Source organism: Macrotis lagotis, chromosome 3 (assembly GCF_037893015.1).
Source record: "Macrotis lagotis isolate mMagLag1 chromosome 3, bilby.v1.9.chrom.fasta, whole genome shotgun sequence".
In the NCBI taxonomy this organism is placed as follows: domain Eukaryota; kingdom Metazoa; phylum Chordata; class Mammalia; order Peramelemorphia; family Peramelidae; genus Macrotis; species Macrotis lagotis.
The window spans coordinates 244,844,481-244,856,524 of record NC_133660.1 but is presented as its reverse complement, the minus strand read 5'-3'; the positions used below and the strand labels follow the sequence as shown (position 1 = coordinate 244,856,524).

At 38.9% G+C, this 12,044-nt stretch overlaps 1 protein-coding gene across 9 annotated transcripts in view; it reads right to left on the bottom strand.

The window, feature by feature from the left end:
• Positions 1 to 12,044, bottom strand: part of NAV2 (neuron navigator 2) — a 436,581-nt gene that overhangs the window by 18,735 nt on the left and 405,802 nt on the right. For all 9 annotated transcript variants that reach the window (XM_074230361.1, XM_074230362.1, XM_074230365.1 and 6 more), the window contains 5 exons: positions 10,838 to 10,991; positions 8,512 to 8,674; positions 7,732 to 7,832; positions 4,897 to 4,992; positions 2,885 to 3,053 (listed from right to left, as the gene is read on the bottom strand). In XM_074230361.1, coding sequence (XP_074086462.1) covers positions 2,885 to 3,053; positions 4,897 to 4,992; positions 7,732 to 7,832; positions 8,512 to 8,674; positions 10,838 to 10,991 — 683 coding nt within the window. The remainder of the gene's footprint in view (positions 1 to 2,884; positions 3,054 to 4,896; positions 4,993 to 7,731; positions 7,833 to 8,511; positions 8,675 to 10,837; positions 10,992 to 12,044) is intronic.

Sequence of the window (12,044 nt, the reverse complement as noted above, 5' to 3'; positions counted from 1 at the left end):
TTGGACCCCTAATCTATCCTCTACTGGCCTGTCCTTTTTATTTACATCTAAATAGAATAAAAAGGAAGCAATAGGGAGATCTATGGCTATCTTACTCTTAAGTGATTTCATACATGGAGAGTGAAGACAAAATTTCAATCATTCTCATTCAATTTAGACCCCAAACACAGTCTCTTGAATCTGTTCTTTTCTTTTCATTCTCCCTAGTCTAATTCAATATTTCAGTACTTTTTTACAAGGATTACTCTTTTCTCTGCCTCCAGTTTTCTATTCATTTATTCATATTACCATATTGCTACAAGATTTTCCTTTTAAATGTACAGTTCCAATATCTTACCTCTTTTCCTTCCCTTCCCATCCCAATCTTCCAGTGGGTAGTCAGAAGTCCAAATTGCTTTTCCTAGCATTCATGATTTTGACATCAAACATCCTTCCCAAGATTATCACTCACAACTGTACTACATTTTTCATTCTTTAGTCAAAAATGGACACACCATTCCACAAATATTCCCTGTGTTTTCTTGCTTCTATACCTGGGCTCCTATTTCTTTCCTCTGCATTGAATTCTTTCCACTGGTCTCTGCTGTGGAGATTTTCTGCCAGTCAGTGCTGCCTTATTGCCTCACTCCAGGGTGGATGGGAGTCAGAGATATGTGATACTCCTCTTTCTACACTCATTGTACTTTTCTTTATTTCTCTCATGTCGTAAATATATCATTCTATATTGGGCTGAATACCTATCTCATCTCTTCTAGTAATTGTGTGAGTTCTTTGAAGTCAAGGACATTTATGAATTATCTCCTTAGGCTTCCCCAACTCCTAGGAATCCAGGTACAATGTTTTATATATCAGAAATGCTCATCAAATGTTTGAATTGGCAAGTTTAGCTTGGCAACCTTTGGCCTTTGAGTCCTTCTATGGCCTAAGTAGCTTAGGCTTATTGAAATCCTTTTTTTAAAGAGAAGAATCCCCTTTTCCTTAGAGATAGCTTTGCATAATCTCCTCCTACTCTTCTTAACCATTTTCTTCTCAATCCTTTGCAATCTGGTTTCCATTGCTACAGCTCTAGAGAGAACACATTCCAATTCACAAGCCTTTCCTTCCATAAAATTTCCTCTCATTGGTAATGGGTCAAGGAACTTTAACTTTAAGGAATGGGAGGCATTGTTAAAGACTCATGAGAAATGTTAAAGAAACAATTGGAAATGATGATGCCAGTAGTTCGGGATTTGATCCAGTTAGATTTCAGGAAAACAACTTTTCTAGGAAAAAAGTGAATGGGTAAAACAAGGTACATTTGATTTAGAAATGGAGAATTATGGTTCTCAGTGAGACACTGGGAAATCCCTGTAGCTTATAATACAGAAATGAGTTAACTATAGGGAAGTCAAGCCAAGGGAAACAATCCATGCTGGGTCAGATATTAGGGTTGTAGAAAAAAGAGTTGGAAAAGGTTTCAGAGGCTGTCCAGTCCACTCCCCTATTTTACAGAGGTTACCATCTCACAAGGGTCAGAGGAACAAGGAGAACACAAGGATAATAAGCAGCAGGAGCAACATAGGATTTGAATCTGGATGCCATAATTCCAGAGCTATGGCTCTTTCCACTGCAGGAAACCCAGATCCTGTTTTACTTGGGGGCAAAACAACTCAGAAAATTAAGAGTTCTTACTCTCCTGGCACTCAAGAAAGTCAAGAAATAGAAGTTCTAACATCTTTAGGTACAATGGCTCATTCAGTGGGCATAATGACAATAATAATTAGAACAGCAGTAACTCACATTTACCCAGCACTTTCAAGTTTATAAAGTGTTTTCTCTACACAAGCCTAAGGAAGGACATTGAAGTATTACTTTCCCATTTGACAGATGAGGAAAATGAGACTGAGGGGATAACTAGCTTTTTCTATCACTGAGCAAGAATCTAAAGCCTCCCATGTCCAAATGCGGCTTGCTTTCTACTATGCCTGAGTGTCTTCTATCTTAAATAATTGGAAATAGGAGGCACTAGTGTTTGAGAAGGAAAATTCTAGTTTAATATGGATTGGAGTCTTCTTGAATGTAAATGAATGGTTAAGAAATTTCCAATTAGCAATCAATTTAGAGTCCAAAATTTTCAACAGCTTGAATTAATGAACAGAGCACTAAACTCTGACTGAGGTCACTCATCTTCAGGTGATACAGGCTGATATGTAGCTATAGATAATCTTTTGTACTCTCATCATACCTGGAAAGCACAAATCCCTTTTCAGTATCATCAAAAGTGACATCAACAGAATTGGGGGCATAGTTTTAAATAAACTCAAACTGTTCCCCAAGACCGAAATTTGGTAACTGAAAGTGGCCAAGGAAACTCCACACACACATGTCAGTGGATCTAAGACATTTCATTTTCATTTCTAAAATAAATTTGTATTGCTTTCCTTTGATTCAAAGTAACCTATTGTCTATTTCCCAACTTTAATCTAGGCATTTTAAAAAGAAGCAAGCATTTGGAACAGGTGTTCCTACATTAGTTAAGCCTCTATTCCTTTGTATGAAGGGAAGTGATATTCATACCGTTTTATGAGGCTCTATCTTTTGTCTCATTTGACTCTTAATATCAGCCTTGTGTGGCTCTGCTATTATCCCGATTTTACAGATGAGCTACTTCTCCTGTAAAACTCATCTTCTAACAGTCACAAGGCTAATGAGGACTTTTGTAATTTCGTTTCAGCAATAAACAAAATCTTGTTAAAAATGTTTTTGGTAGCTCTTTGCAAACCCTTGAGATTAGTTAAAAAGAACTGAAACCAAGTTAAGAATAACTGTAGTGGAGGGGAAATATTCATTCCACCATGACAATTAACAAGCAAGGAGATCTGAACTCTGCATTTGGCCTCATTACCTTTGATAGAAACTGAGATGGTGTTATTCTCCCCAACCAAATAGCCACAGGGAAGTAGCTCGGGAGTCTCTGGAGTGTTAGTCCGTTTGATTTCTCCAATACTGTAGCCTAGAACACTGTCTGAATTCAAGCCCAGTTGACTTGTTGGATCCACATGAATGATGTATTCCTAGAAAAAAATAAAGACGGATCAAAGCCCCGGCTCAGATTTGTAGGTGACTCATGGTTTCAGAGGGTGATTTATGAGTCTCTCTTCTCTCTCAGACAGAGTCTGAGATGAAACAGAGCTATGAAATGAGTGGAGGACAAGCTGGCTGTCTATAAATGCTTTTGATACTTCTAGTCCCTGAAGACCTCTACAAATAATGATTTATTTGGTTAGCGATTAAAAAAAAAGTTGGAGAAGTTTGTGTGCATTCAATCTGGATTAACTGAGCATGGAAATGATTGGGTCCTTCTTCCAAGCTCATCCAAGGTCTCTAGTTGCCAGGCCTGACGGTAGAGTTGGATAATGTATAAGAAGACAGTTCTGGCAGGAAGTTCGCTTTTTTTCCCCCCTAGAAACTCCTCCTATGCATCTGGGCAAAAATGTGACAAAACAAGTTCCTGGGATAAACTTCCAGTGGTTCCAGCTTCCAACAAAGCTCAGGGCTCCTGGAAATCAGAGGACCTGGTAATTTGAAAAAGAAAATGCTAGTTCTATTTTGTTGGGAATCTCCTTGAAGGGTAATGAATGATTCAGAGTCTTCAGATGAGGAATCAAATTGGATTCTAGGGGGAAGGTTCACTGAAATGATTACCTTCAGTCCTTGTTTACTAAAGAGGAATGGAGCAATACAGTAATTGAATTGCCGCCCCCTAAGAAATAGATCATTTGAGATTGGGAAAAAGTTATGTGGGTTCACCATAGCTCTTTTTGTCTTGCTTCCTTGTCCAATGAAACTTCTGTGGATACCCTGCGTCACAATGGGTCCCATCTCCAAGAAGGCAAAAACAGTTTACAGTTATTTTGCCAGTAGTGGGAGAAGCTTTGAACTGACCAATCTTATAAACAACTGATTGCCCAAGGTTAGGGGGTGTATTCTTTGACTAAAAAACAAGTTTTCTCTATATGAAAGTCTAACTTGCTGAGACTGAGTCTGAGTCCTGCTAAATGAGCCCACAAGTCTGGGCACATTCTAAATACTTGCTGACTTTCATTTAAAGACCTCTCATTCATTTATTGAGCAAGCATTTATTAAGACTCCTACTATGTGCAGGAAATGGCTGAAGTGTTTGGGATGCCCACAGAAATAGCCTCTGACTTCAAGAATTCTATTGGAAGAAATGACTTGTACATAGATAATTAAAAATATGTATGAAGTAATATCTCAGGTGTGTGGTTGGGGAAACTAGAAACTGGGGAATCAAAATGAACTTTTTGTAATAGATGGTTTGAAGGGAGTGAACCATTCTCTGAGGCAGAGGTGGGGAGGAAGGACATTCCAAGTACAGGAAACAACTCGTACATAGACATGGATCTAGAAAGTGGACTGAGTGGAATACATGTTGAGTAAAACAAAGTACTATCCAATAATTCCTGGAATAATGGACTGGAACCAGACTCTGAAGGTCTTTACATACCAATCAGGAGTTAGTATTTTATTTTTAAAGAAAGATGTTATAGTTTTTTGAGAAAGGGAATATCATGGCCAGACCTCTGTTTTAAGAATATCAATATAACAGCATCATGGAGAATAAACTAGAAGGTGTTTACAAAGCTATATCCTTGTGGGTGTGTAGTAAATATGTGAGGTGCTCTTGCATAGAGTAGGTGGTTAATTAATAAATATTTTTTGAGTGAACAGCAATTTTTAAGACACAAAATTCTGTCCTTTGATTTATCTTTGCAGAGAGAGAGAATGGAGGTATGAGTTCAAGAACAATCAGATTATCACCCTTCAGGTCTCTAAACAAGGACTCCCATCTCTGGCGCCTATGTATGATCATGAACACCTTTAAGAATCACTTACTTTGAAGAGCCGTCTAACCACCCCATCCAGCACATCCCACTTCGTCTTGCCACTGACTCCAATGCAGCCAATAAGAAAGAGGTGTGGCCTGGAATCCTAAGGGCAAGGAAAGTATTCAAGTGAAGAACCAGTTATTCATCTTGAGATGGTTCAGCAGAATCTCTAGACCATTTAGCATACCACCACTTAGTTGGAAAAAAAATAAGAAAGCTCCCAAATATCTGGACACCTTCACACTAGCTCTCCTCTCCTTGATATCTAGATGGGCTGCCCATGAAATTACCTTTCCAGGTTTAAATAATCTCCATGTTTTTCACAGTGCCGTTTGGATGATACTGAATTAAAAGAGTAAGATTGAGGGCAGGGAGCACAGTTTTTCTGGGGTCTATTGGACTTTGACCCTCCTTGATGCTTTCCTTCTGTACACAATGTCCTTTGTACTTCCTCTCAACCATCTTCTTCTTGCAAAGTCTTCCCTTAAACTCACCTTGAAAACTTCCCCAGAAAGTCTTCACTGGAGGACCCAACTGACTTTAATCTGCTCATCATCTCAGTACTTGTGAATATCAATTACCCAAACCTTAATTTTTATCTTTTTCTCATACCAGTTCTGTCACCACAATAAGATTTGGTGGTGGGGGGGGGGCAAGACTATCTCTTGCCTTGTCACCTTTGGCCACAAAGCTCTGCACAAACATGGTTTGGAATAAATGGAATGTTAGAGTGACCTCATGCTAAGAAGGTGCTCAGCAAAGAAATGAGAAAATATCAAATGAGGTTACATTGTGCTTGGTTTCAAACACTTAGAGTGCTTCCAAGAACACGTGGTTACAGGGATGGGTGGTGGAATATTTCAAACTGGTTAAGGCAAATCAGAGGAATGTTCGCTAACTAGAGAGTGCCAATCACTTGCGTTTATCATCAACATTTTCGTTATTTCTGGAGGAGATATTTCCCACATACCCTTCCCAAACTGTAATTCTACACTCATGTTTCTCATCATCAATGTTATTACTGCATCTGCCATTGGGTAACTTAAATAAAAATACCTTGATCCTGGTTGGCAGGCAGTGAAAGTTTGATCACATGGCATAGTCTACACTACAACAGTATTGAGTAGAAATATCAGTAAGTGGGGGAAAGGCAAGAGACAATCATAAACTTTGTGTACATTAATAAAAAGCTCTCTTCAGAACAGCTGTGCAAGTTTTATAGGTTTCTAGACAGAGAACCAAGTTGGATCTCATAAACCCTTTCAATTTTCATAGACTCCTAGACCCAGAATCAAGTGGGATTTCATAAGCCTTTGCAATTTTCATAGGCTCCTTAATCTAGAACCAAATGGGATCTCCTAAACCATGTAGTTCAACTGTCATATTTTCCAGAGGAAGAAACTGAGACCCAGTGAGGGTGACTTATCCACTATAAAACAGGCAGAAGGCCTGGATTGAAATCCTGTTTTTCTGATTCTGCCATGCCATGCTTCTAACAGAAATAGCAGGTATACTCACCCTTATTTCCCAGATAAGGAAAGTGAGATTTAAATGGCTTTATGAATAGCCACTGAGTGTTAAGGTTAAGACTGAAACCCAGGTTTTCTGACTCCCTCATTAGATTATGAGTTCCTTGGTAGCAGGGACTATTTTTTAATTCTTTCAGTAACTCCAGTGCGTAGCACAGTGTCTGTGAACACAGCAGGCACTTATGACTTTAACTCCCATACTATTTCTAAAATACTATGATGCTTCAAAGAGAATTGAAAGGGAAGCTGTGAGGTCCTGCTTTGAGATAATTGCTTTCTCTCAGTCATTCATATCTTGCTATTTGACCCAAGAGTTTAAACAAATACAAATGTAGACTATTTGTTTTCTCCACAAAATAGCCACAACTTTACAAAACCTCTTGGGAGAAGAGAAGCTGTATTCTTTGAATCCAGATCCCCCCCCCCCCATATGATCCCTAAAATCAAAGTTTGGACAGTGGGCCTAGGATGGCTGCAGAATTGACATAGAACTGAAAACACGGGGTTGAATTCATGCCTTGGCTTCTTGTTTGACCTTCTAGTCCCTGCCAGGGCTCTCTTCACTTCTGTAATATGTGCCAGGTCTCTTCTGCTCTTTATGAGGGGTTCTATACTATAACTAGCATACTGGGTCAATTTATTTTTGTCCAATTATTTACATGCCTTGAGTTTTTCAAATAAGCTCAGCTGACTTTGAAGTGCTTCAGCCATCTGTGAACTTTAGATTTATTTTAATACCTGATGAATGGGAGAAAGTTAATTACAATAAGTTTAAAAGTACAACGTGGGAATATTTTTGTATGTGCTAGATGTGGACAATTCACAAGAAAGGAAGGTGCTTCTTGTTAGTTCTAATTACGTCCAAGTAGCCTATTTTGTGAGGTAGTTCATTAATGATTTGTTTAATTTCTCTTTCAATCATAGAGTTATGGAAGTATTCTTTTCCCTCTCCTGTTAATCTGGACAATTTATATTTTTGTAAATATTCAGCCATTTCACTTTTATCAGTTTTAATGGCATAGATTTGGGCAAAACCGTTCCCGATGATTGCTTTCATTTCATCTTCATTGGTTGAGTAGCCTATTTTGAATTTGAAATGTTTCTGGGATTGTTGGGAGGGCAAGAAGGGGGGCTGGTTAAGGAAAAGACAAGGTTAGTAGCAATACCAAAATAAATAAATAAATAAATAAACCAACCCATAAAGCAGCAAGGTGATAACAGTTTATAATGAAGTCACTAAACTAGGTATTTCTACCTAGGGGGAATGGGAAAGGGCAGAAGGCGATAGGAGCAGGGAAAGGGATCAAACTAACCTCCTTCCATTTCATTTCATCCTGCAAGCTGACAACTATCTTAACAAGCCTGCCTCCTTCCTTCCGAGCCGAACACTCCCCAGTGTCATCCAGCAACATGTCTGCGAATGGAAAACACCAACAGCCTCTTTTAGCCACACACGGACAGCGAAGCCGGATTCCTGGAGCGACCACAAGGGTGGCAGCAGAATAAATCGGATGGTCCAAGGGAGGAAATGGGATGAACCAACAGAAACCAATGAGAGGACCAAAGAAATCAAAAGGCTTGGTGGAGCAAAGAAAGGCTAAACCAAAAACAGCAGCCTCATGGGAAAAAAATCAATAAATTAAAAAGCACAAGCCTTTGGATGTGGAACAGGAAAAATACAGATCAATATTATTGATCTTTCCACCAGCTCGGAATCAATTGTTAAAGCAGGAACATCATACAAAGCTATGAACCCAGTGACATGTCATCATTCTTCATACACGGCATACATCTTGCAGGTCGGCATTTGAAAATGGTTTGGGATAGGATTGAGCGCAGGGCAGAAGCTAAGCTTGTAGCTAGGGGAAATTGGGGCAAATATTCAAGCCAAGCATGATGACATTTTGAAGGCTGGGCTCATGTTGGTAGCCAACACACACAGATGTTCACACACTCACAGACATCCACGCACTCACACACCCAACACCTTTCGCCTTTTATTTCATTCTGATCTTTTTTAGCTCAGGACTCCCTGAGGCGACTGGGCGGATAGCAGGTCCCATCTTGCCGGCTGGCCCCGTGGCTCCACTCACCCAGACTGGTTGACTCAGTGAGGTTAAGGCTGTGTTGAGAGAGGCCCAAGGACTGCCTCGGGGAAGATGAGATGGACACCTGGGATGCAGCCCGGCTGCAGCTGCCGCCGTGGTTCTCAGATTTGAGCCGATCATTCTCGGCTTTTAACTTCTCGATTTCACTCTGCAAAGAATCAAAGGAAGAGATTCCTGCTAGACACCTTTAACCTGTGCATCTGCAGGAAAGGATTAAGAAAACCTCCACAAACTGCTCCCCCCTCCTTTTGCAGGAAGGCACTGTCCCATCTGACTTTGCTATCCATGAATGCCTTAGGGCACCATCAGATTTCACCTACTTCTTGAAATTCTTGGAGGAGGCTAAGAGGGGCACCAAAGATGCCATATGTACCTACAAACATTGGAGAGATTGGAGAGTCTTTCTTGAAAGTTTGCTTCAATACTTCAAGGCTCTGAAATATCTTAGTGTTGGAAATCCCTCTCTGATGAAATAGCTCACCCCCTTTTAACTTAGTAAATGGCCTCTGAGAGTCCCAGGGGTCCCAGAACTCAGTCCCCTGAACCAATCTGATGACCTTCTTTGAACTTAGCCTGATCCTTCCACATCTCATTCCCATACTTGAAGCATTAGTTCTAGGATCGAATGCCTTCCTAACCCAAGGGAAAAAACAAAACAAATGAACCTCCCAAACCCTACATTCCAGTCTTATTCATTATTCCCCTTCAAGTAGTTTTTGTTCCAGCCAAGCTTATCTTATTTCTATTTCTCACACATGAGGGTCTATCTTCCAGCTTCATGCTTTTGAACTCGTGGTGCTCCAAGTTTAGAATGCATTCCTCTCCCTACCTTTGCCTCTTGAAACTCCTAGTTTCTCTCAACTCACTTCAAAACCTGCCTCTTCCATAAATTCTTTCTTAAACTCCACATCTGCTACTGGCTCCCCTCTCCCATTTATTATATCTATATCTATATCTATATCTATATCTATATCTATATCTATATCTATATCTATATCTATATCTATATCTATATCTATATCTATATCTATGTCTATATCTATATCTATATCTAATCTATATCTATATATCTATATCTATCTATCTAGCCACACACATATATATCTATATACAGACATATATATATATATATATATATATATATACACACATATCTATATCTATATATAGATACAGACACACACACACACAGACACTCACTGTTATTTCTACCTGATAGAATATAAGCTCCTCCAGGGCAGGGACTCTTTCATTTCTTTCTTTATATCTCTAGTTCTTAACATAGTGCCTAGCCCATAGTTGATGCTTACTGACTGACTGGTTGGCTCCATGAGTTATGTGTTCTTTATGGACATAGCTTTTAAGAAATCATAATCACAGGGATGGCTAGGTGGCACAGAGGATAGAGCGCTGGGCCTGGAGACAGGAGGATTTGAGTTCAGGGCCAGCTTCAGACATTTAATAATGACCTAGTTGTGTGACCTTGGGCATGTCACAACCCTATTGCCTTGAAAAAATTGAAAAAAATAATTATGGTCACCTTTCCTTTACTATGTATGAAGCACAAAGTTGAAGGCTTTTAGACTAAAACACTTCCATTTAAGTATCTCTAGAGAAAAGTGATGAGACTGAATGCAAATTGAAGTATAATTTTAAACTCTATTATTCTTGTTTTTTTTAGGTCTGTATATTTTTGGCCACATGGTTAAATGTTGTATGTGACTGCACCTGTATAATTCATTTCAAATTGCTTGCTTTCTAAAAGAAGAATGTAGGGAGAGAATGTGGAGCTCAATTTTTTTTTTGAATATTTGCAAGGCAAGGGGGTTAAGTGACTTGCTCAAGGTCACACAGTTAAGCAAGTATCAAGTATCAAGTGTCCAAGGTCACATTTGAACTCAGATCCTCCTGACTCCAGGACCAGTGCTCTATCTATTGTACCACCTAGTTGCCCCAGTGGAACTCAAAAATTTTAAAAGTAAGTGTTAAAAAATTTCATTTACATGCAATTTGAGAAAAAACAAAATTAAAATTAAATATAAATTAAAATAAATGTTTCCAGATATTTACCTTCTATATTTTCCACCCCCTTGCCTCATGCTGTATTATTTGGGCAGTCTAAAATATTTATATAATAACTAAAATAGTCTTTTAGAAGAATCTCACTAATGATTCCCCAGGCAAGCTTACAGAATAGGCCAGGGAGGGAAAAACTCTGTAAACTAGTAAAACTTTGGCATGGTCTCCTAGGAAGTCTATCTTGAAAATCATAGTAGATTCTACGAGGCACACTGCTCTCATCCCTCCTTACCTGCATTCTGTTCATGGCTTCTCGGAGCTGGTCAAGCTGGTGGGCTGAGCTCAGAGCTTCTAGGCGAATATCAGTGAGCTTCATCTCCTTGTCTCTTAGCTCATTTCGTAATTGCATCACTGTCTCTGCCTCACTATCTGTACATTCAGAAATGCTAGGGAAAAGCCAAGAATGATTAATGGGACTGCTTGCAAAGGTAACTTTGAACTAGCTAATTTATTTCAATGAGTTTGCAACTCAAACCAACAATAAATGAGGAAAAAATACATGATGCATGAAGTTTGCTTTGCAAGCCTTAAAACACTTGATCAATGTCAGTAATTATCACCTTCATCTTCATCATCCATATTTGTTGCATGTTAAATTATTTGGGCCATATTTCAACTTTTTTCTCAAGGGGGGAGATTAGAAAAGAGGACTAACAACAACAACAATAAATTTAGACAGCATTTCAGGTTTCCAAAGTCCTTTGTACATATTTCTCATTTCATCTTTACAATCCTATTTGGAAAATACTTCAGAGAGGATCATCACTATTTACAGATGGAAACCTGAAGTTAGAAAGGATAAGTGAATTCCAGGGCAGCCAACTACTTTGGGCATGGGATATTTGGGGTGGGATGTCAAATGGAATTCTTGGCTCCAAGTCTAAGACCTGTTTGACTTCCCCATATGACCACCCCATGTTCTGGAAAGGTATTGGCTAGCGTGTATACCTATATTTGTACAAGGTAACCATTTTATATTTTTTTAAAGCTCAGAGAACAAACATTCTTGAGATTTTCCATTTTTGAGGGCTTCAGCAAGTAGCATTCAAACAACTCATCTAAAGTGTATAAATAGCAATGTTGTTGGAATTTGATGACCTCAATGCATATGCAAGTGGTCCTTCCAAGTACTCTATATGGCATAGAAACCTGAAGTCCAGTTCAAGAGGGAGGCTTTCTGATTGTTTTAAAGAGAGGATGCTTATGACTAAGTAGCATATGGGCAATTTCTATTTTCCAAAATTAAAAGACAAACTTGAGTAAATGCAGAGGTATGGAACAAAGCACAAGTCCACTTATGTGTAAGCTCCCTTATTTCTCATTTATTGAAAAGTTAAAAAATTAGATTTCTAGGGTGGACCACCTCATCTCTTTCCCATTCTCCAGTTTGAAATGCTTATATGGAAGAAGTTTCTTTTTCAGGAAATTTGTAGGCTAAT